The sequence below is a fragment of the Panthera leo genome, chromosome A2, assembly GCF_018350215.1.
Source record: "Panthera leo isolate Ple1 chromosome A2, P.leo_Ple1_pat1.1, whole genome shotgun sequence".
NCBI lineage: Eukaryota > Metazoa > Chordata > Mammalia > Carnivora > Felidae > Panthera > Panthera leo.
The window spans coordinates 5,447,278-5,471,120 of NC_056680.1; the positions used below are offsets into that span (position 1 = coordinate 5,447,278).

The 23,843-nt window shown below is 56.7% G+C and overlaps 2 protein-coding genes across 5 annotated transcripts in view; both read left to right on the top strand.

The window, feature by feature from the left end:
- The window catches only part of MYO1F (myosin IF), a 32,288-nt gene extending 18,621 nt beyond the window's left edge, over positions 1-13,667 (top strand). For all 3 annotated transcript variants that reach the window (XM_042928205.1, XM_042928204.1, XM_042928203.1), the window contains exons 16-28: positions 1,675-1,756; positions 2,706-2,812; positions 3,329-3,427; positions 3,528-3,672; positions 8,974-9,088; positions 9,182-9,351; positions 10,065-10,210; positions 10,589-10,735; positions 10,850-10,998; positions 11,469-11,552; positions 12,101-12,296; positions 12,383-12,552; positions 13,217-13,667. In XM_042928205.1, the coding sequence (XP_042784139.1) occupies positions 1,675-1,756; positions 2,706-2,812; positions 3,329-3,427; positions 3,528-3,672; positions 8,974-9,088; positions 9,182-9,351; positions 10,065-10,210; positions 10,589-10,735; positions 10,850-10,998; positions 11,469-11,552; positions 12,101-12,296; positions 12,383-12,552; positions 13,217-13,293 (1,687 nt within the window). In that variant the 3' untranslated portion in view covers positions 13,294-13,667. The remainder of the gene's footprint in view (positions 1-1,674; positions 1,757-2,705; positions 2,813-3,328; positions 3,428-3,527; positions 3,673-8,973; positions 9,089-9,181; positions 9,352-10,064; positions 10,211-10,588; positions 10,736-10,849; positions 10,999-11,468; positions 11,553-12,100; positions 12,297-12,382; positions 12,553-13,216) is intronic.
- Positions 13,668-16,035: 2,368 nt separating this feature from the next.
- On the top strand, positions 16,036-20,510 carry ZNF414 (zinc finger protein 414). Of its 2 annotated transcripts, none has more exons than XM_042928207.1 (8): positions 16,036-16,971; positions 17,695-18,007; positions 18,350-18,457; positions 18,582-18,687; positions 19,234-19,577; positions 19,658-19,708; positions 20,161-20,334; positions 20,428-20,510. In XM_042928207.1, exons 1-8 carry the CDS (start codon positions 16,969-16,971, stop codon positions 20,499-20,501), a joined length of 1,173 nt encoding a protein of 390 aa, XP_042784141.1. In that variant the 5' UTR covers positions 16,036-16,968; the 3' UTR covers positions 20,502-20,510. The 2 variants fall into 2 exon arrangements, with proteins under 2 accessions (XP_042784141.1, XP_042784142.1); XM_042928208.1 differs by lacking the exon at positions 16,036-16,971 and adding an exon at positions 16,997-17,372.
- Positions 20,511-23,843: the final 3,333 nt, after the last annotated feature.

Here is a 23,843-nt window from a genome sequence, read left to right on the forward strand (position 1 = left end):
GGGCACACTGAAAAAGTAGAAAGGTGGGGGCGCCTGGGTGGCTCAGTCGGTGAAGCGTCTGACTCTTGATTTCGGCTCAGGTCATGATCTCGAGGTTGGTGAGTTCGAGCCCCATGTCGGGCTCTGTGCTGATGGCTCAGAGCCTGGAGCCTGCTTGGGATTCTGTCTCTACTCCTCCCTGGCGCGCTCTCTCTCTCTCTCTCTCTCAAAATAAATAAACTTAAAATAAATTAATTAAAGTAAAAATCAAATAAATACGGAAAGTAAAAAAGGTGAACAGGTGACATTAAAAAATATTTTCTTAAGCCCCACATACCCCAAATATCATTTCAACATATAATCCATATAAAAATTATCCATGAATGAGTATGAATTAATTATGAATGGATGAACTACATCCTCTTTCCCCATATTGTGGTACTCCGTGAAATCTTTTATGGATTTAACACTCACAGCGCATCATGATTTGGACAGGCCGGGTCTCAAGGGCCTCGAGAACCACAGGTGACCAGGAGCCGCCATATTGGAAAGGACAGAGCGGTCGTTCTCAAAGTAGGGTTCCTGGGCCAGCAGCAGCAGTATCAGCTGGGAACTCACTAGAAATTATCGGGCCCCAGCCCAGATGTGTGAATGAGAAACTCAAGAGGGATGAGGTGGGGCCCAGCCATCCGTGTTTTAACAAGCTCTCCTGGTCATTCCAGTATCCACTGGAGCAAGCATTGAAAAGGAAAACTAAGGTGATAAAGGGCTGGAGATTGTGGTAGGCATCACTCTTTTTTTTTCTTTTTTTACCTTCTTTTATTTCCTTTTTTTTTTAAGTTTATTTATCTTGAGAGAGAGAGTGAGCAGTGGAGGGAAAGAGAGAGAGGGAGAGAGAGAATCCCAAGCAGGCTCTGCACTGTCAGCGCTGAGCCCCGTGCGGGGCTCGAACGCACGAACCTTGAGATCATGACCTGAGCTGAAGTCAAGAGTCAGACGCTCAACCGGCGCCCCTTACTTTCTTTTACTTTCTAATCGTGATAAAATACACACAATATAAAATTTACCTTTTCACCGTTCGGAACTGAACAGTTCGGTGGCCTTAAGGCACATTCACAACGTCGGGCAACCATCCCTACTCTCTAATTCCAGAGCGTTTTCATCTTCCCAAATATGTACCGATCGAGCAGTCCACTCATCCTGGGCTGTGATGGTCAGGGAAGGTCCCCCGGAGATGAGGGAGAGAATTGTGAATGTGCCAGGGTGTCTAACCAATCCCCTGCTGAGGGGCGATGTGACTGTGCCCATCATGGCGACCACAGGCAGGGTCACAGCAGCAGGCTCCCTTGTCTGTGGCTCTTTGCACACGCACGTGAGCCTGTGCATGTAGGATCGTTCCTGAAAGGGGACCTGCCCCTGTTGCCTGAGATGCCGCATCCCTTGATAGGTGTTCGTACTTAATTTAACTTTGTTCTATTTTACTTGCTACCCGAGCCAAGCGTGGTCACCGAGGCAGAAGGAACAGGTGCAAACAAATCAAACCGAAAGGACAAAAGCAACTCCCTGGTTCTCAGCATTACACCCCCCACACTCAGGGAGAACTACGCTTTGCAGCGCGTCCTCTAGGTCACGGGCGTCTAGGTAGCCTCCCCTCTGGGAGAGGGCACCTCTAATTCTCCTGTGCCCCCTGCCCAGGGCCTTCCTCCGAATGCTGTTTCCTGAGAAGCTGGATGTAGACAAGAAGGGCCGCCCCAGCACCGCCGGCTCCAAGATCAAGGTGGGTCCCGGGCAGGAGAGGAGGAGCTGGGCCCGGGGAGGGCTGGGGACAGTTCTCCACTCATCCCAGCCTCTGTCTCTCCTGCGTCCTGGGGCCTCTGCCCCTCTCTCTGGCACCCTCTGTCCAGCAGGGTCTTCTTCCAACTCTGGGGGTGGGGGTGGGGGTTCTACCAGCTTCCTTGATGTCCCCCTAACTCCCTAAATCCAAACTGAACCGTCCATCATCTTAAAAATTTTTTGGCCTTTTGGCTGTATGCCACTTGGATTGTGGGGGGAAACATGTGAAAGGGACCATCGCAACCATTGCTAAGTGCGTAGCTCAGGGACATCGAGCACACTCACACTGGGCCCCCTGACTCCCACATCTTTTCTGTCCTGTGGACGGGACTCCTCCAGGGACCTCCCGTGAGTGGAATCAGGCAGGACGTGTCCTTCTGTGTCTGGCTTGGGGGGGCCCAAGGCTCAGAGAAGCACAGTCACTGGCCCCGATCACACAGCAGAGGACTCTCATGCCGCTCCCTCCAATCCCCCCACCTGGGACGATTTCCTTTCTAGTCTCCTCCAAGGGACTAAAATGCACAGGGCTGGCCTCTCAGGCACACACACGTGATTCCCTACTCCCGGAGGACCGGCTCCCCGAAGGACAGGCAGAAATGTCCTGTGCACATGTTCTGAGTGCTCAGCTAGCCACCCGCAAATGTTTGCTGAGCACTTGTGATGTGCCAGATTGAGCGTTGAGTGCTGTGAACACGAGAGCTCCTCGTCTGAGGTTGTCAACCCTGGTGCTAATGGAGGTATATGCACAGACCAGGGACACCCGACCCCGTGGTGCACTGGGAGCCAGCCCTCACTTAGTGCGTCTCTGCCTCTTGGGTCTGTATCCAGGGTGGGAGGAGAGAGGGTCCGAGGGTCCCATCGCTCCACCGCCCCCGCCTTCTCCTCCGCCTCAGAAACAAGCCAATGACCTGGTGGCCACGCTAAAAAGATGTACACCCCACTACATCCGCTGCATCAAACCCAACGAGACCAAGAAGCCCCGCGACTGGGAGGAGAGCAGGTGACTACCAGCTGGACCCATCCACACTTCCTGTGCCCCCAGACGGACCCCTCCCTCCAGAACCCGCCCAGGGTCATGGGACTCATCCCAAGACTAACCAGGGCTGACCCCTAGGACCAGTGCAAACCTCCTCAGGGCCCCGGGTTTATACCTACTACTGACCACGACCATCCAGACTGCAGGGATGACCCCAGACTGAGTGCAGGATGACCCAGGAACTAGCACAGTCCCCTCAGTCCCCAAACCCTAGGACGCACCCCTAGGATGAACTCTGGAACTGACCACAGAACTGTCACAGACCCCTCCCTCCCCAGAAGCTGGGTCCCCACCCCCACAGGACTGACTCCCAGGCTGACCCCTGGCACCGGCACTGAAGTCACCCCCCCACACTGCCCCCGGCGCGAATCCAGACCCACTGGGCCCCACATCTGCTCCTTCCAGCCCCGCCCAGCAGCACCCACCCACTCCCAGGACCAGGAGTACCCCGCAGGGGACTCAAAGTGCCTTCCCCTTTAGGGTCAAGCACCAGGTGGAGTACCTGGGCCTGAAGGAGAACATCAGAGTACGCCGGGCTGGCTTTGCCTACCGTCGCCAATTCTCCAAGTTCCTGCAGAGGTGAGGTGCCCCCGCCCACCCCTGGCCCTAACTGCCACCCCGCAGAATATCCACCAGCGGGGACGTGGACTCCAAACCCTCCCACGTCCTCTGCCTCCAGGTACGCCATCCTGACCCCGGAGACGTGGCCACAGTGGCGTGGGGATGAACGTCAGGGGGTCCAGCACCTGCTTCGGGCAGTCAACATGGATCCAGACCAGTACCAGATGGGGAGCACCAAGGTCTTTGTCAAGAACCCTGAGTCGGTGAGTGTGAGAGGCAGACAGACTTCTCCGTCTGGAAAGCGGGGGGAGGAGAAGGCCCCCGTGCAGGACTGGGGTGAGGATTAGACAAAACGGGAAGTCTCCTGCCCAGTGTGTGGCACATAGCAGGTGCTCAGAAAAACCGGAATTAGCTGGACGGTCCCCTGGTGGCCAGGAGGCAGGTAGGGACACGAGTGGCCACCTGTGGTGACAAGCCCCTTGTGAGGGAGAAGAACTTTCTATCCTTCTCTTTCTGCTTTCTTCCTTTTTAACTAACTTTTATTTCTTTAACATTTATTTACTTACTTTTGAGAGAGAGAAAGCGAGGGGGGAGGGGCAGAGGGAGAGGGAGAATCCCAAGCAGGCTCCGCACAGTCAGCCCAGAGCCCGATGCGCGGCTCGAACCCACGAACCGTGAGATCATGACCTGAGCCGAAACCAAGAGTCGGACGCTTAACCGGCTGAGCCACCCAGGCGCCCCTTAACTAATTTCTTTCTGTACCTTCTCCTAGCCTGCTTTCTCTGTCCCCTTCCTTCATTGCTTCATGGACACATGGAGTCCCTGGGCTGGAGACTCGTGTCAAAGTGGCGGTTGGCTTATCCCAAGACCTGCCCCAGGCCCCGATCTGTCAAAGAAAACCCTCGTTCTGTATCCTCCAGTGCAGAAATAACCCCTCCAGCACCTTATCGGCCGCTCTCAGCCTTTTCTCAAAAGGTCGGGAGCACCACCTAGTATACGGGGCCTCTGCCTTCAGGGGAGTAACAAAGTGACAACGACAAATCTGTCTTGGGGACCTACCGTATAGCATTGCGACTCTAGTTAACACGGCTGTATTAGATACTGGCAGGTAGATCTTCAGGGTTCTCACCACAAAAGAAATGGTAACTATGTTATGCGTGGAGGCGCTAGCTGATCTATAGCGGTCACCATTCTGCAATATGTACATGTATCCAGTCAACTCCTGTACGCCTTAAATTTACACAATGTCACGCGTCAGTTATACCTCAGCAAAGCTGGACAGGGGTAGTTTTTTTAAAAAAAGCAACAATGACAGGGCGCCCAGGTGGCTCAGTCAGGCATCTTGACTTCGGCTCAGGGCATGATCTCGCGGTTCGTGAGTTCGAGCCCCGCGTCGGGTGTAGAGATTACTTAAAGATATAAGTGTAAAGGGGCAGCTGGGTGGCTCAGCTGGTTAAGCATCAGAGTCTCGATTTTGGTGCAGGTCACGACCTCACTGTTCGTGCGATGGAGCCCCGCGTTGGGCTCTGCACTGACAGTGCAGAGGCTGCTGGGGATTCTCTCTGTCTCACCCCCTTCCATGTGTTTTCTCTCTCAAAACAAATAAATAAACAAACAAAAAAAAAAGAAGTAAAATAAAATCTTAAAAAAATTAAAAATAAATAAATAGATAGATAGATACATAGATAGATACATAGATACATAGATAGATAAAAACCTGGGTGGCCCAGTAGGTCGAGCGTCCGACTTCAGCTCAGGTCATGATCTCGCAGTCCGTGAACTTGAGCCCCGCATCGGGCTCTGTGCTGACAGTTCAGAGCCTGGAGCCTGCTTCGGATTCTGTGTCTCCCTCTCTCTCGGGCCCTCCCCTGTCTGCACTCTGTCTCTGTTTCTCTCTCAAAAATAAACAAACATTAAAAAAATTTTTTTTTTAATAAATAAGGCAGTGCAAAGAATCCCCTAGGGCCTGCCTGGCCACCTGCTGCTATGTGAGGATTGGATGGCAAATCGGGAGTCGGCCTTCTGGATGTGTTGTGCTGGCTCACTACACTCCCACGCAGATCTTATGTTCCCCTGCCTGGACCAACCTGGATTATTGGCACGCGGCACTTGATCTCAGGGTCGTGTGTTCAAGCCCCACATTGGGCATAAAACTTACTTTAAAAAAAAGAAAGAAAACAAAAGGAAAAGGAAAAGGAAAGGAAAGAAAGGAAAGGAAAGGAAAGGAAAGGAAAGGAAAGGAAAGGAAAAGAAAGGAAGAGAAAAGAGAAAAGAAAAGAGAAAAGAAAAGAAAAGAAAAGAAAAGAAAAGAAAAGAAAAGAAAAGAAAAGAAAAAAGAAAAAAAAAGAGAAAGAAGAAAATAGTCTGTTTCAGGAGGTCGGGTTCTCTGTCCCCCAAACTTGTCTGTACCGATCTCTAGAGCTTTCCCTATGGATGTGCTCTGCTCCAAGAAATGAGAACAGTCTGGAATTGCATCCAGAGTAGATCTTTTTACTGACAGAAACTAGCATCACAAACCAAAATTGCCCATGACTGGAACTAATCGGGAACAATTCAAATTGTAGCAGTTGAGAAAGAAAGGGAGGGAGGGTCAGAAAAAGAGGATGGGAGAGACAGAGAAAGAGAATCCATCCTGCTGGTTACAGGCAGTTTGCAAAATCTGACTCCGAAAGAAACATGTAAAAATTGACACTGGGAAAAAAAAAAAAAAACAAAAAAACAAAACAAAAAAACGGAGTCAACAAGGCTAGCACTGGCTAAGGCTATCTAAGGTAAAATCAAATTCTGACAAAAATTATTTCCATGGCCGGAAACAATGAAATTCACACAGGGAAAAGTTTGGTGGAAAAATGTTGTAAGGAAAAACAAGACTGAAAATTTGCACAGGAAAAAACTGGATACAGTTTTTAAAAAAAAAATTTTTTTTAATGTTTATTTATTTTTGAGACAGAGAGAGACAAAGCATGAACGGGGGAGGGTCAGGGAGAGGGAGACACAGAATCTGAAACAGGCTCCAGGCTCTGAGCTGTCAGCACAGAGGCCAAGGCGGAGCTCGAACTCACGGACCGTGAGATCATGACCTGAGCCGAAGTCGGCCGCTTAACCAACTGAGCCACCCAGGCGCCCCTGGATACAGTTTTGTAACTGTTTATAACTATGCTGTATCACAATTGATCAAAGAATTAAGTTACCATAACGGAGGTGGGGACTCTGTCAGCCAGCCCACATTGGGATGATTCTGATTTGAATTTGGCTCCTTGTACACATGGACTCAAACTATCCTTGGCTGTTTCACACACCTGCTGGCCTTCCCTGCCCGTCACGCTGCGTGTGTTCCTTTCCTGTGGCTGCTGTAGTGAAGTACCACCGACTGGATGGCTTAACCCAACAGAAATTAATTTCCTCACGTTTCTGGAAGCTGGAAATCCAAAATCAATGTGTCCGCGGGGCCACGGTCCCTCTCAAGTCTGCAGGGAAGAGCCTTCCTTGACTCTCCCTAACTTCTGGTGGGTGCCGGCCAACCTTGCCATTCTTGATCACTCCAATCTCTACCTCTGTCATCACACGACCTTCTCCTCTGTGTCTGGGTCCAAATTTCCCTCTTCTTATAAAGAAACCAAATCATACTGGATTGAGGGAGAGGGAGGGCCCACCAGGGCCCACCCCCACCCCCACCCCACTGTAGCATGACTTCATTTTAACTTGATTACGTCTGCAAAGACCCTCTTTCCAGGTAAGGTCACATTCACAGGTTCTGGGTGGACATGAATTTCGGGGAAACACTATTCAACCCAGCACACCAGGATAAGCTCAGATTCCTGTCTCACCCACCTTAATTAAGCACACCCTGATCTGCCCTCTGCATATGAAGGAGACGAATTTCAAACTCTGTGGACAGGAAGATTCCTCTCCCAACAATGAACACAAATCCCCTTCCCTGAGCAGAAACAACGAGGTTGGAGGACACTTGTCTCATCTGCCCTAAACAGCTAAGGGAAGGAGGACTCCTGGCTGACTGCCCCACCCCCGCTTCTGTAAGGCTGGTCTCCCTTTCTTCCTACCTGTCATCCCCTCAGCGAACTGCAAAATGCACCTACTGCCCCCCAGGCAGTAGTTGGACACGCTTTGTACACAGACCCACTGACCCACAGGATATCAGCCTGAGAAACAAAACAATTGGGGCGCCTGGGTGGCTCAGTCTGTTAAGCGTCCAACTTCAGCTCAGGTCATGATCTCACGGTCCGTGAGTTCGAGCCCCGCGTTGGGCTCTGTGCTGACAGCTCAGAGCCTGGAGCCTGTTTCAGATTCTGTGTCTCCCTCTCTCTCTGCCCCTCCCCTGTTCGTGCTCTGTCTCTCTCTGTCTCAAAAATAAATAAACATTAAACAAAACAAAACAAAACAAAACAAAACAATACAGAAACGCCACTCGATTCCCTGCAGGATGTAAGACTGCAATCATGGTGGGGTTTTTTTTTTCTTCCTGGTGAAGACTCCCCACCTTTCATGAACATTTATAAACACCTACAGCTTTAAAAGTTCTCCAAGGTATGTTTTTTAAAGTGCATTTGAGCCAAGTATCTGCAGGATTATTTTAGTCCCTGCAGGGACCCCTGGGGTTTCACCAACCGTCAACCATCTTGGTCAGCAAAGCAGGCAGCCAGGCTTTAAGCACTGATGTTGTATCAGAGTATTTGACAAATCCCTCTGGGTGACGTGCTAATTATTTTTCTAAAGAATGCCTAATTTTATTTTCAATAGTTTCCATTTCAGTATTTCCCTGACTGACAATGCTGTCCCTCTTATTGCTAGATTTCCGTTTGAATGACAATGTTCCCGAGCCATCTGTCCTACTGCAATAGGTTGTCCTGTTCTCTGACCAGCACCCCCATTGTTCTTGTTACTGTAGATTTATAACTTCATATCCAGTGAGTTCCTCTCCTTGATAAGTTCGCTGCTATTATTCTAAGTGAATAGACATCCTTCACGGCATTTCAACTCTGACTTGCACTAAGCTAGTTTATACCCTAAATCCCCTCTGGACAGAGACTCTTAAAAGTCAGAAGTCTGCTTTCTGCAAAAAGCTGCTTTTCCAGGGCTGGCATGTATGGCTGTGCAGGTTGTACACTGAACAACCAGATGGTCTCTGGGTACAGCACAGTCCTGTACATCAGGTTTTCATATTTACACTATTGTGTTGGTCTTCTAAGATGCACATTGGTTCACATTCCTACCATCTGTGAAACTGGGGTGCACCACACATGGGTGACATGCCATCCCCTTAATTAGCAGAGTCAGAAACTGTGATGTTATGCCATGTCTGGTGAGCCTGCACAGCTAGTCAGAGGCAGAGCTGGGATTTGAAGCCCACAAGACCAGCCCACAGTTTTCCAATTTTGCACGGGGGCTTGTGCCCCATATTGGGAGGGAACCCTGTGTCCGGTCATGTGGAGAAAGAAAAAATGTTTCTGACCGTAGCATCTGTGCACGTGTGCAGGTGCCCATAAGCAAGAGCGAGTGGGCGGGGTGGAATCGGGAAAGACCCACCGCCCCTCTTTTGCCCACAGCTCTTCCTTCTGGAGGAGATGCGAGAGCGGAAGTTCGATGGCTTTGCCCGCACCATCCAGAAGGCCTGGCGACGCCATGTGGCAGTCCGGAAGTACGAAGAGATGCGGGAGGAAGGTGAGAGCCTGCGGGTGGGAGGCTCGGGGAGGGGGCAGACCGACTCGGAAGAGCCAGGCCGCGAGCTCTGCCCCCCACCCTGTATCTCCACAGCGTCCAACATCCTGCTGAACAAGAAGGAGCGGAGACGAAACAGCATCAACCGGAACTTCGTCGGGGACTACCTGGGGCTAGAGGAGCGGCCGGAGCTGCGTCGGTTCCTGGGCAAGAGGGAACGCCTGGACTTCGCTGACTCGGTCACCAAGTACGACCGCCGCTTCAAGGTGAGGCACTAGCAGGGGGACATGTCTGGGGCCCTGGCCTCAGGCTGGCATCCCCACCAGAGGTACACCCTCGCCCGGCCCAGACACACCCGTCCTGAGGTACACATCCACCCTGCCTGGATACACCTGTCCCATCACAGGCACACCTTCATCCGGCCCACATACACCTGTCCACAGGCATACGCTCGCGTAGTGTAGCTACATCTGTCTGTTAAATATGCCCTCATACAGCCCAGACACATCTGCCCATCACATATAGCCGCACCTGGCCAGACACAGCTGTCCACAATTGCACCCTCACCTCACCCAGAAGCCCTGACCATTGGACCACCCTCGCTTATCCTGGACACAGCTATCCCTTAAGTATACCCTCAGACAGTCTAGATGGATCGGTCACGTAGCCATATCTCCATCTGGCCCAGATACACCTGTGCACGGGTGCACTCTCACCTGGCCTGGGCACCCACGTCCAGCAGGTACACACCCTCACCTATCCTGTACCCGCTCAATGGCCCAGAAACCTCTCTCTAGCCAATGTACCCTTACTTAGCCTCCTATTTCTTACATAACATAACCACTCCTACATCTTCACATGGAGGGAAACCCTCAGCTGGCCTGTCCTTCACCACCCCCCTCCCCGAGGCTGATCCCCTAGAGCCAGGCGGCCCATGTCCAGGGCTCCAGCCACCAGCTCTGGCCCTGCGTCCTCACAGCCCATCAAGAGGGACTTGATCCTGACGCCCAAGTGTGTGTATATGATCGGGCGGGAGAAGGTGAAGAAAGGACCAGAGAAGGGCCAGGTGCGTGAGATCCTGAAGAAGAAGGTGGAGATCCAGGCCCTTCGGGGAGTTTCCCTCAGGTGAGGCCAGGCCCTCGCCTGCCCCACTCACCCTCATCTGCCCCCTTGCCATCCTCAGGTGCCTTCACACTTGTTACCCCATCTGTCACTCCGACCATGCTACCTACCCCTATACCTGTCACCCTCTAGGCCCTACCTGTCACCTGCCCCTGCCCCCACACTCACGATCCCTGTTTGCCAACAGCACCTGTCCCCTCACCTGCCGCTTCTCTCTGACCATCTTCCCCAGCTCCTTGCCATTCCCCGCCCCCCCGCCTTTTCCCCGGCCTGCGTCACCCCTCACTTGCCTTCACCCGACCCTCCCCGTCGCGTCTCACAGGTCAGTCCTGCCACCACCACTACCCCTCTCACCGGCCTTTCCTCCCACCCCGCCCCCAGCACGCGGCAGGACGACTTCTTCATCCTCCAAGAAGACGCGGCCGACAGCTTCCTGGAGAGCGTCTTCAAGACCGAATTCATCAGCCTCCTGAGCAAGCGCTTCGAGGAGGCGACGCGGAGGGTCCTGCCCCTCACCTTCAGCGACACGTACGCCACCCCCCCCCCCCCCGCCCGCGTCCTCGGGCTGGGCTGAGCACGGCGCCCCCTCTCCCACCGCGCTTGGGGAGTGGGCCTCCCCGCAGCTGCCTCCTCTCCCCACAGACTACAGTTCCGAGTGAAGAAGGAGGGCTGGGGCGGAGGTGGCACCCGCAGTGTCACTTTCTCCCGTGGCTCCGGCGACGTGGCTGTGCTCAAGGCTAGCGGCCGGTCCCTCACGGTCGGCGTGGGTGACGGGCTGCCCAAAAGCTCCAGTGAGTCTGCGCAGAACTGGAGGGCGGAGCCAAAGAGGCGGGACCTGTGGGGGCGGGGCCAGCGAGGGGGACAAATCAAGGCCGTGGGGCCGGGTCGAGAGCAGGTGAGGGCCGTGGAGGGGTGAGTCTGGAGATATTTAATAGGGAGGTCGCAGCCACGGAGAGGGCTGGGTCAGCGAGGTAACCAATGAGTGGGAGAGAAATGCGGAGGAGGCGGGGCCACGGAGGCGATTTCCCCCCCCACTATGGGCGGGACCAGAGAGCCAGGCCAATGAGAGGTGAGTCCTGGGGGGAGGAGCCAATTACTGGGCAGAGCCAGGGTTCCAGGGTCGGTGCTGATGGGACAGCCAGTGAGTCTGAGGGGGCGGGGCCCGGGGCGGGGCCACAGGGCAGACTGGACTTGTGGGCGGGGCCAAGAGCCTGCTGCGGTCTGGCCACCGTTCAAATTCCCATGTCCTTTCCCCTTTCAGAGCCTACACGGAAGGGAATGGCCCAGGGAAGACCTCGAAGGGCAGCCCAGGCCCCCACCCGGGCAGCCCCTGGGCCTCCCAGAGGTGAGAAGACGTGTCTTCCCTTGTCTTTTGTGTGCTCCACGACTTAAGCCAGACATGCTGTCAGCAGAGTGGGCCACTCTGTTCTCTGCCCAGAACTCTCCATAGCTCCCCATCTTCCACAAAATACAGACTAAGCTTAGTTTGATATTCAAAACCCTTCAGAATCCAACCCTAGCTAACCACCGACCTCTTCTCTCCTCCCATCTTCGACTCCTGTCATGCAAGCTACATCTTATTTGGCCAATTTAACCAATTTGTTCTTATCTCCAAGCCTTTGCTAGGGCTCTTTGCTCCGCTGGTCTCCCTAATTCTCTCTCAGCTTGACCTCCTATTCATCCTCCAAGACCCACCCACAAAAGCCCTCCTACAGAACAGGATGGAGGAAATCTTAACCCCTGAAGGGCCTCCCTCTGGGCCAGCACTTACCATGCTGAGTCGAGCATGTGGCTGGCTGCCTTCTCTCTCAGATGAGGAACTTGGAGCCAAATCCTCCCCAAATCCTCCTACCATCACCCTGATAAATGCCCCCACTCTTGCTCCTGCCACAGGCCTGGACCGCAATGGGGTGCCCCCCTTGGCCAGAAGGGGGGACCTGCCCCTAGAGATCCCATCTGGAGGGGGCTTCCAGCAGCCTCCCCGGGGCCCTCCGTCGTCAGCCCTGAGGGCCAGCAGACGCCCCCGGGCACGGCCCCCCTCGGAGCACAACACAGAATTCCTTAACGTGCCTGACCAGGGTGTGGCAGGGTAGGTGAGGACAGAGGGCAGCCCCAGGATGTGCACAGGGGGCAGGGGAGTGTCTGGACTCTGATGGGCGCTCCCTGTGCCCACAGCATGCAGAGGAAGCGCAGTGTGGGGCAGCGACCTGTGCCGGGCGTGGGCCGACCCAAGCCCCAGCCTCGGACGCATGGCCCACGGTGCCGGGCCCTGTACCAGTACGTGGGCCAAGATGTGGACGAGCTGAGCTTCAACGTGAACGAGGTCATCGAGATCCTCATGGAAGGTGTGTGTGTGAAAACCCCCATTCCTGCTCTCCTGCAACCCCCCCCCCATTCTCCCGAGGAGAACAGAAGCAACCAGACCCATCTGGAGATATTCTCTTCCGGGCCAGTGGCTGCATACGCCCGAAGGCCTTGGGTCTGGAGGTTCCCTCCTAAGCCACTCTGGGGACCTGGCCTCACAGCAGCAGACCCAATCCCTGGGCCTCATTTTTCTCTCCTGTCAAGCACAGGGCTAATAGCAGAACCTACCTCAAGAGACCCCTCGTGAGTAAAAAATGGGTCATGCCCAGATGACCCAGGCCACCTCCTACCTTAGTCCCCTGGGCTGCCCCCAGAGGGGCTTGGGACTCAACAGCACCCCCTGCGGGTACATGGGGAGCCCCAACGGGGTTATTAACTGGTCCATCATGGGGAGTGTGGGGAGGCGCCTGTAGGAAGAGACGATGAGGGAAGAGCACAAGAGAATGGTCTAGAATGTGACAGAGTGTGAGGCAGTGGCAGGAAAACCATGTGTCCATCCCTCCCTCCCTTCCATCTGTGGACAGTTCTCTTCAGCGTCTGCCTTCTGCCACGCCAGTGGAGATGAGTAAGACAGGCGCGGAGCCAGCATGAAAGCTGTCTCCCGGGCAAGCGGGGTGCCGCCTCACACTCCCCTCGCACCCACAGATTCCTCCGGCTGGTGGAAAGGCCGGCTGCATGGCCAGGAGGGCCTCTTCCCAGGAAACTACGTGGAGAAGATCTGAGAGACGGCCCCGGATTCTGCCTCCTGCCTGACTGCCTGCCAGGCCCTGCTGGCAGGGGCCTCGTTTTCCTTGGCCGCATTGGCCAGAAGGTCCAGTCCTGTGGCGTCCGGCCCAGCCCAGGCTCTGGGTCACCACTGGGGCTGGGGCTCACCCCTGCAGCCACCGCAGGGCCCTGGCCTCCCCCAGGTCACACGCATTGCCTCCTGGGTCAAACAGGGCTAACATCGGAATCTACCTCCCAGCTGCCTTGTGCATATATGTGAGTTGTGTCCCGTGGGCCAAGTGCCAAGCACAGTTGGGGGCACACCTTGACAGGTGAGATCCGCCCCCCTCTTTCTCTCACCACTGAGGCAATAAACATTGGCCAGGTGAAAGCGTGGATTAATTTACTGAGCGTTAACAAGAACTACCATCTCACAACCCCATGAGGAAGGTGCCCCAAATATACCCCAATTGCAGGTGAAAAAAAATGGAGGCTGGGAGAAGTTTCATCATGTGCCCAAGATTCCACGGAGCCAAGCCTTGAACTCATGTATGCCCCCACCTGGCCTCTCCCAAAGCTGGAGTTTGCTCACTCACTGGCTCACCCACTGTTGGCCATGTGCATCCCTGCTTTCCTGCAGAAAGTGGTCTGGTGGGTCCTGTCAGCTTTGAATCTGCAGCCCCCAGGCCCGTCTGGGACCTGCCTGGACCCTGAGGAGGCAGGCAGGTCCCACACAACCCCTCACAATGCACCCTGGGCCACCCCCGGCCCCTGCCCCCCACCCCATGTCTTTGCCTTCTTAGCTCTCACTCACTTGGGGTCAGGACTGGTTCTGATATCCAATGGCCCTGGCTTTCTGTACTTATTGTTATGAATTTAGGGGATCAGCCTGGCTACTGGTCTCCCCAGATGTTTCCAAATCAGTGATGGAGTCTGAGCCTTTCAGAACTCTCTGCAGATACAGCTGGAAACTGCTGGGGGTCCTGCCATGGTCTGAGCGTAAGGATCCTGACTTTCCAGATGGACACCCACTCTGTGCTCAGCCCTCAAAGAGCAGCCAGTCCAGGAGAGACAGAGCCAGACTCCTGGTGTCAGGACTGGGCCAGAGAAGGGCCAGGGGCAGGGGGAGGGAATGCAGAGAAGGAGCGGGCATTGCTGGAGGAGCCAAGAGATGGAAGAAAAGGGTTGGCGTGAGCAGATCTTGAAGGCAAACACCACATACACCGATCTCCACTGTGACAGAAGTCCGGGCAGAGGACACCTACCCATGGGAGATGAGGTATCAGTGAAAGACTGTCCAGCAGAACCTTCTGCAGGTCTGAACCCTCTCTCTTCTGTACCTATCATGGGAAGCTGAGTGGGCTGGAAACAAACAAACAAAAAAATCACAAGGTTGCAACCGGTCCTCACCAACTCTTTTATTAGCCAACAATTATACAAAAGCATTTAACCGGTCGCTTGAATGTCCCTGGTTTCCTCTATCTCTGGCGTTTGCCCCTCCACTGCCCAACCACCACTGTGTAGCTCTCTATGACACTTAAATGCTAGGACAGGCTGGGGAGGAACTGCATAAGCCACCAACCTCATCAGCTGGGCATTTCCTGGAGAGGACTCGGGGCTTCCGCCTCCCTTCTCTGTCCCTGAACTCACCATGCAGGTTGCCTGCCCCTTGATATTTTGGGGTACAGCCCTGGGGCCCCACTGCCACGGCAGTCAGCCCATTTGCAGGAAGTAGCACATTCTGGGCCTCACATCTAGGTTACAGCATCTTCAGACTGCAAACCTCAGAATCACCTTGGCCCTGCCCACTCCACAGCCCCACATCCTGTTGACTTCTAGAATTTCTTAAGCCTGGCCCCTCCTCTCCCTTCCTTGGGTGGCCTGTCCTTCTGAGGCCTCACCCCACCCTTCCCCAGATTGCACCAACCCCCCTCCACACACAAAGACACCTCCACCCAGCACCAAATGATCTGTTTGGGTTTTGTGTTGTTTATTTATTTATTTTGAGAGAGGGAGAGAGAGAGACAGAGAGAGAGCAACCAGGGGAAGGGCAGAGAGAGAGAGCGAGAGGGAGAGAGAGAGAATCCCAAGCAGGCTCCATACCCAGTGTAGAGCCCGACACGGGTCTTGATCTCACGAACCATGAGATCATGACCTGAGCCAAAATCAAAAGTTGGATGCTTAACCAACTGAGCCACCCAGGTGCCCCAAATGATCTGTTTTTTTTTTTTTTTTGTTTTGTTTTGTTTTTGTTTTATGAGTTTTTAACTGTATTAATGACAAATTAAAAAAACATTTTTTTAAATTCAAACAGCACGTGTGAAAAGTCTGTCTCACCCTCACTTGAAAATCTGTTCCCCTCCCCAGTTTTTTAATGTCTCCTTCCAATAGTATTTCTGCATATAAAGGCACATAGGTACATCTTATGTACACAGATGAAAATACACTGCACATAAAGTCCATACTTGCCCAGAACTCAAGAGACACCTCTTGAATATTACACAATGTATTATAGAGATCTGAGATCAAAGATCCACTTTACCATCCCCCCAACTGCCCACCCTCCAAACACCCAGGAATCAAATGGTGGACCTCCCCCTGCTAAAAATTCATCAATGGTGAGAACAGGAACCACACTCCTCGCTCTCTCTCCATGGTTCACAAGGCGCTGTGTGACCTTCCCTGCACCAAGTTCACTTTCTGACCTCCATACCCTGCCTCCACTCTGTTTCAGCAGTAAGCCGATCTCCTCACTAATCCTTGAAAAAGACAAGCTTGTCTTTCTCCACCTCAGGACATTTGCACCCACTATCCACTTCCCAGAGTCCCCTGACCTTCCATTTGTTCACTCCTTCCTGACCATCAGATAACAGCTCAAAAGTCAACTCCCAGAGAGGTTTCTCTTCCGTGTGTGTGTTTTTTTTTTTCTTTGTAGCACTTAATATAATCTAAGATGGTTTTTTGTATTTGTTGATTCATTGTCTGTCTCCCTATTTTAAAATGTGAGCAGGCCCCTGAGGCACAGTCCCTTGCCCTGAGGGACTTTGTTGGTTCTCGGGTACCCAATGCCTAGCACACAGTTGGCGCTCAAGGAATGTAGGATGGATAGGTGACTCATTCCACCCAGGGCTCTCCATCCTTAAGCTACACCTGTCCTGAGGTCAGGTTTCTTGCCCTTGGCTTGTTTCTTGCCCTTGGCTATCACAAGGGGCCCATTTCAACTTCAGAAGTAAGTTCATTGACAATTTTGACGATCATTGGCAATTTCCCTCTAAAGAGGCAGCCCAATCATCACGACCTCTTCAAACAGAAGAACGGCTGTGTGCCCCCTTTCGAGAACTGGTGACGGGAAGGGAGGGGATAAAGATACCCATTTTGCAAAGGAGAACAGAGGTTCCGAATGATTTTAAGCCAGGATCCCTGGGCACAGACTTTTAAAGGGGAACTCTTTGATAGGCCCGGGCTTGCAAACCCGTAGCGAGCGCCGCCTATACGGCTCTCCAGGAGGACCCAGATCCCAGGCTCCGCCCCCTCGGGGGGCGTCTTGCGCAGGGCCTGCCCCGCTCTCGCGAGAGCTGGCAGGCGGAAAATGGCGCCGACGTGAGCGCGAGCCCGCGGCCGTCCAGGGAGTCGCCACAGCCTCAGCCGGAGCCGCCGGAGTCGCAGGAACAAGAGGCTGAGCCGGGTCGAGGATGGTGAGCGCGGCGCCGGGGGTTCGGGCGCGACGAACCGGCGGGTACTGGCGGGGCGCGGCCCTGTCGCATGCGCACCGTCCGGTCGACCCCGCCCCCACATCCGGGCACTCTCCCGCCGCTGGCTGTCACTTGGGGAAGCACCCCACCCCTGCTTCCTGGCCTGGCTTCGACTGGGCCACGCCTACAGCGCTTGGGCTCCGCCCCTGGTCCTTTTACATCCGGGTCTTAGCACCCCCAGGTTCGACTGCACAGCTGGAGCCGGGAGGGTGTATATTTCCGTCCTCACACGATCCACTGGACCACTCCTGGCCCCTCCAGCATGTTCCTAGCGGCGCCCTATTCAGAGCCCCGTCTGTATAATCTTCGTCCCGCCCGCTCCCTGTAGGCCACGCCTCTGCTGTGTAAGGGACATCCCACCGGCCCTAGTTTGGGTCGAGGGACTTCTTTCACATGAGTAATTGTTGACATACCCCTTTCTGCGATTGGGTCACCTTCCAGTTCCCTCTCAGAGGGTGGAACGCAGGAGGCTCAATCCACTCTTTCCCTCCTGCCCTCCCTTGATGATGATTCCCTAGGATGGGGGCTGACCATCCAGGTGATGTCTCCAGGGCATTCGCTACTTCACAAATGTCCAGCGGTCTTGGCGGGGCGGGAGGGGTGACCCTGGCTGATCCAGGCCGACGTGGGCCCAGAGGGGTTCTCCCTGCTTTTTCCTTCCACTAGGAGGAGGAACCCTCGGGGCCCAGCCCGGACATGCCGGCCACTGCAGAGTCCAGCTTCAGTGAGACTGACAAGGAGGTGTTGTCCCCAGTCGCGGCTGCCGCAGCCCCCCCCTCTTCCATGGGGGAGGACCCAGGCCCTGACCGGGCAGCCACACCCCCAGTGTGGGACCGCGGAGGGCCTGGAGGGTCCCAGCAGGGTGCTCCTTCAGCCCCAGACAGTGGCCAGCCTGGCCCTGGATCTGGCCTTGGCCCAACCAGCACAGTCTCGGGGACCAGCGAGGACCTGAGGCCTCCCAGACGACGCCAACAACCAGGTGATCTGTGATGGAACCTTCTGCGGGGGGTGGGGGGGGAGGGGAGGGGGGGGATTACAGGCCTTGGAATAATGGAGAGGAGTACAGAGTATCTCCAGACTTGGGGCTCATCTAGAGGGAATCACCATTGAGCACCAAGTGCGCCCCAGGCTGTGGCTACAGTGATGAGCCACGCCAGCTCAGCCCCTGCCCTCCGGTAGTTCAGTCTGGTGGGGGAAGCAGAGGGTAAAGGCCTTGATAGGAAACCAGTAGCGTCATTCCAGCCTCTCTGGGGCAGAACTCCGGACAGCGTGGATGGGGGAAGGGTGAGTGACACCCCCTCCACTTCTGTGCATCCTTCAGGGAAGCAGATACCCTGCTCCAGCCCTGGATGCTGTCTCAGTTTCCCCAGTGTTCGAGACCTGGCACAGCATCTGCGTACCCACTGCCCACCCACACAGTCCCTGGAAGGTAGGGCCAGAGCAGGTGGTGGGGAGGCAGTTGGGGTGGAAGGCAGGTGGAAGGCAGGCAGAGCCTCCAGGCCAGCCTTGGCCACCGGTCTCCACTCCTGTGTCCTTCATCCGTGCCCCGCCAGGCAAGCTCTTCCGCTGTTCCGCCCTGAGCTGCACCGAGACCTTCCCCACCATGCAGGAACTGGTGGCACATGGCAAGCTGCACTACAAACCCAATCGCTACTTCAAGTGAGACCCTGACCATCTCGACTTCCACCTGTGCTCCGTGACCAGGCCCCAGGCAGCTTCTCCCACCCCTGGTTTGATTGCCACCACCTGGGGTCCAGGCCTTTGTCCCTTTCTAGTCAAGGGGGTTGGTCCCGGCAGTGGGCGCAGCCTCGAGCAAGGCCTGCCCTTGCCTGCGCTAAAGGGACTGGTTGCTGGAGCGAGTCGCAGAGACGCGGGGGCCCGAGCTCGGAAAGGGGCGGAGCATACGTGCTGTGTCTCCGCCCAGTCCCTCCTTCCCTGCCTGGAGGAAAACCGGCCACCTAAGTCAAAATTGAGACCTCCTATCTCGTTTTCCCAGGGCAAGGACTCGGAGGGGTCTGGAAGGGTCGCGGCCACACTGGGGGGCGCTTAGAGCAAGCTTCTCCCCCGCAAGTGGGGGATACGTGATTTGGGCTTTATGCTCCCTTCCTTACTTCCCGACCTCGCGCGGCGGCCCCCCAGGTAGTATCGGATCGGCCCTACCCTTGTCCCCCAGGAGACCCAGCCCAGCCTTGTGCCTGCCCCCAGGTGTGAGAACTGCCTCCTGCGCTTCCGCACGCACCGCTCGCTCTTCAAGCATCTGCATGTTTGCGCCGAGCATGCGCAGAGCCCAGCCCCGCCGCCACCCCCCGCCCTCGACAAGGAGCCCCCGGCGCCCGAACGTCCCCAGGAGTCAGACGCTGCGTCCGCGCCGGGCCTGCCGTTCCCGCTGCTCGAGCCCTTCACGACCCCCGCCCCTGCCCCCACCGGGCCCTTCCTGCCCTACTTGAACCCCGCGCCCTTTGGCCTAACCCCCCCGCGCCTGCGCCCCTTCCTGGCTGCGGCGCCCGGGCCGCCCGCCTCCAGCGCCGCAGTCTGGAAAAAGAGCCAAGGTGAGTGTGGGAACAGGGCCGCCTGAAGGGTGAACTGAGCTCGCGCGGACTTCTGACCTTGACCCGCCCGTTTACCTCAGGTGCCGGCGGCAGCCCGCGAAGACCCCAGGGCGGCTCCGACGCACCCTCAGGTGCGTGCAGGTGACCACCAGGGACGGGTGGAGGGGAATTTCTGTCCTGCGCCCTGCCAGGCCCAGGGGATGCTGGGAGGCAGCGTTGCCCACCCCTTCCCAGGTGGCCACAACTGCTACCCACGAAATACAAGATTTTGCCTTAAAAATTATTGGCCCCCGAGCCTTCGTCTGCGCCGGCGTTTCCGTGTAAAACCCGCGCCCGGTTCACGAGTCCTTCCCCCTGCGGTGGCTCCAAGGGGTAGGAGCGGGGGATGCGGATACAAGTTTAGTGTCCCCAGTTACGGAGGGGTGGGACGCGATCCGGGGAAGGGGATCGGCCAGACCAAACCCGCCCGTGCACGGGAGCCGATGGGGAGGCGGGGAAAGATCTGACCCGCACTCGTCCTCGTCCGCCGTCCTTGGGGGTGGAAGGGTCTTCCGGGACTGACGGGGGCCCCGCCTGCCCGCAGGGCACGCGGCCCCGAGCCGCATCGTGTGGGAGCACACGCGCGGCCGCTACTCGTGCATGCAGTGCGCCTTCTCCACGGCCTCGCGGCCCGCCATGACACTGCACCTGGAGGACCACCGCCCCATCGCCCCCGCGGCCCCGGCGCCCGGGCAGCCGCGCCCCGACGCGCCGCCGGGTAAGGCCGAGGAGCGCGCGGGTGGGGAGGGCGGGGGCCCCGAGGCGAGGGGCGGGGCCGAGGCTCAGGCGCCCCCTCCTCTGCCCCACCCAGACCCGGCCCCGCTTGCACCCAAGGTGTCTCCGCTGCTGGCAGAGGGGGAGTGTCCGGTTTTCTCGCCGTTCTGAATCCGGCCGCGGGCGGGGGGCGGGGGGGAGGGGGGCTCAACTGTGGGTGTGGGTAGTTTTGTCGTTTTCGCGGGGCCTAAGATGGAGAGGGTGGGGGGACAATAAAGGAGACGCGATGAGCCAGCCTGTGCTGTGTCTGGGTCCCTTGCCCCTCCCAATGCACAGTCTGGCAGCCCTGGGATGCTCATACCTTGGGAGGGGACAAGCTTCCCCTCAACCTCACCTCAACACCGGGCCCCGGGTCAGTGCTACCCTATCTAGCAGCAGTTAGGACTGCCAGTGTCCTGTCTTGTCCCACCATTTCCAGAAACCAGATGGGATGGAAATCCCACGTTTATTTAAAAGTCCCAGGAATCAGTGGGGTAGGACAGGCTGGGAGGCAGGGCCTGGCCCAGCTGGAGCCACTCGCCAATCCTGAGGCCGGTGTGGACTCACAGGTGACAGGGCCCCCAGGGCTGGGCACTCAGGCAGGCTAGGCTCAGGTTTTGTCTTGGTCGGTGTCCTGGGGACCCTCCTCTTTGGCTCCCTGCTTTCACCTCTCCCCCTAGGCCAGCTCTGAAGAGGAAGGTGGGTCAGAGCCAGCCCCAGGGGGCCTGGCTCCTCCCTCTTCACCACTTCCCTTTCAGTCTTCCAACCACAGGGATTTTCCCTTCCTTCCTGGGAAGTCAGTCCTGGGTCCGCGTTCAAACTCTGGGGCCACACTGCTGTCCCAGCCCTGTAGTCACCAAAACCCAGCGGGCCGAGCCTCCTGAATGTGAAAGCCTTCTGCGTTGTTGACAGCCACCCTTCAGAGGCTAGTTTTCCCTCCTGCGTCTTGCGTCCCTCCCGGCTCCACGGTCCCCTAGCCCAGGCCTCAACCTTTTCCCTTCCTCAGGCACCTGAAGCAACAACCCTCCTGCCCTCCCCAACCCCCCAACAATCTGATCACCTCTGGAAACGGGGGTTTCTTCTGATGCCCACCCGGTACCCTTCCGTGGCTCCCCGCGGCTCTCTGGATGGAGACCGTGTTCTCCTAATAGCCCACAAGGCCCATCTTGAACCTCCCCATGCCCTCCCTCACCACCCTCCTCTTCCCCCTTATCCTCTCCTCCCGGGGAGCATAGCCCTTCCGTGAACAAGACCGCCCCAGCCTCCTTGCAGGTGAACAGCCCCAAACTCCAGAGAGGCCCTTCATCCTCTCCTGAAGGCAGGTGTGGGGGGGTGGTCTGAGTGCCCTTAGGATCGGCCCACCTGCACCCAGGGGCCCGCCTGCCCACCTACCTGCCTGCCTTTGTGGCCACCCGAGATGTCACGGTGGGCTTCAGGGCTGTGATGCCCTTAATGGGGTTGTAGCTGAGACTCAGCTGGCTTAGGCCAGGTGTCTGTCCACCAGCACCTCCAGGCCCAGGCTGAGGCAGGTATCACCGAGCGCCAGCTGTGGGGCCAGGTGGGCCATCGGGGGATCCTGGGGCTCCAGGCCCCCTCAGAGCTCTCCTCTTCTCTGCCATGAGCCTTGGAACCAGGACTCTGACCCTGGAGAAGATTCAACCTCCCCACCTCTTAGTTTGTTAGTCCTTAAGATGGGTGTCACGATGCTTGCTCACTCCCTGGAATCCTTGTGAAGATTCAGAGGGACCAGGTGAGGGGGGACACTTGGGAAATGTTTCTGAGTGATTCACGTCCCTCTGCCCACCAAGCCCATGCGTCCAAACTGATTCCACAGATGGTCCCCCCTCCCCCAACCACAAAATGCCTGACAGCTGAGTCCTCGTGGGGCCCGGGCTCCGCCCAGCAGAGGGCGCCCAGGAGTGTCCATCTGAAGGGACAGGGAAGGACAGCAAGCGCGTCCCTGCAGGCGTCCACTTGGCCTGGCTGCCCCCGCCGCGGGGACAGGTTGGTAAGAGACTGCGGGTCACGTGGAAACACTGAGCCTCTGCAGGCGGCTTATGTCAGCCGTGAGGCCGGCCAGGTACCCGCCCACCGCCCGGCAGTTGTCAACCATGCTCGTCACCAGACTGAGAGGGGAAATGAAGGCTCCTGGGCACGCGTCCCGGAGCCCTGCCTCTGACACGGATCCGAACACCCCCATCCCGGGCCCCTGGCTCCTCCGAGCGCCCCGTGGCCCCAGGATGGGCCGCCCACGTGCTCAGTCCTCTTCCACTGCGTGCACGGGGACCACGTGCGGCTCAGCCTGGCCTCCACCGCCGCGTCCATCCCCTACTCCACCCCCACCTCCGGCCAGGGCAGCCAGGTGCACGGCTGAACGTGCCCACTCCGCCCCCGTCCCTGCCCCGCTGCCGTGTGCTCGGAACCGGTACCCTTCCCTAAACCAGGGCTCCAGACGCTGGTCCCAGCAGACACCTCCCCACCCCCACAACTCCCCAAGGCGGACTGAGGCCCGCGTGTTCACTTCGGGGGTTGGTCCCCGCAGCTCCATTTGTGGACCCGCCTGTCCCAAGTTCATGGCTTCGCCGTGCAGACCAGCCTACGGCCACCGGAAAGGCTCCAAACACCAAGGGTAGTTGGGGGAATGCCCATAAGGGGGGCTGTGGGAAAATAGGGCTCTCCAGGGTGGAGCCCTCCCAACTGCAAAATCCAGAGTCCCCACGGAGTGGCTGGCCCTGGAGCCTGGGGAGTCACCAGATTGTCACCAGTGTCCAGTCCTTTGGCTTTGCCCTGGATTGGGCACCTACTGTGTGTTTCTGGCCAATAATCGCTTTTTCTTTCATTCATTCGTTTCCCTCTCTCACCAAACACTGGGAGTGTCGGTCACCCGGAGACCCAGGGAGGACCCACATCTCATCACCCCTGATCCCCCAGGACTCCTGAGGGGACCCACATCTGGGAATGTGACCTAGGGTGCGTGTCTGCCCGTGCAGTGGTGAGGATGGGCGGGCACAGAGGCTCCAGAATCCTCAAGCTGTGCATCTTAGGCACGAACGGAGTCATTTCCGACCGTGCGGCCGGTGGCCTCCACGGCAGGGCGGCCACTGAACGGCTCCAGCTGGGAATGCAGCCCCCTCAAGACAAACCTCCCGTGTCCTCCTACACCCTCGCTACTCTGGGACATCACCTAGGGTGTCTAGGAATCTGAGGCTCCACCACAGACCCGGGGCAGAACCTGCACTTTAACGGGGTCTCAGGGTGACCCGTGGGCACATTAGAATCCCCCTCGGAGTGTTTAAGAAACCCCCAGGCGCAGGCCAATTAAGTCAGAATCTCCAGGAGCTTCCTTCCATCTTTCTGTAAAAGCCATTCCCGTGTATTGACAAACAGAATCAGGGCTCTGCACTCTCCCAGGAGGGATCTTCTCCCCTGGTCTGCGCGCCTGACCCTAACAAGCGCTGGCTTTGCCCCTCCCTT

Coding starts and splice junctions, on each gene's coding strand:
- ZNF414 (XM_042928207.1), top strand. Junction 18,458..18,581: donor ACCCACACAGTCCCTGGAAG/GTAGGGCCAGAG, acceptor GTGCCCCGCCAG/GCAAGCTCTTCCGCTGTTCC. Junction 19,709..20,160: donor CGGCTCCGACGCACCCTCAG/GTGCGTGCAGGT, acceptor GCCTGCCCGCAG/GGCACGCGGCCCCGAGCCGC.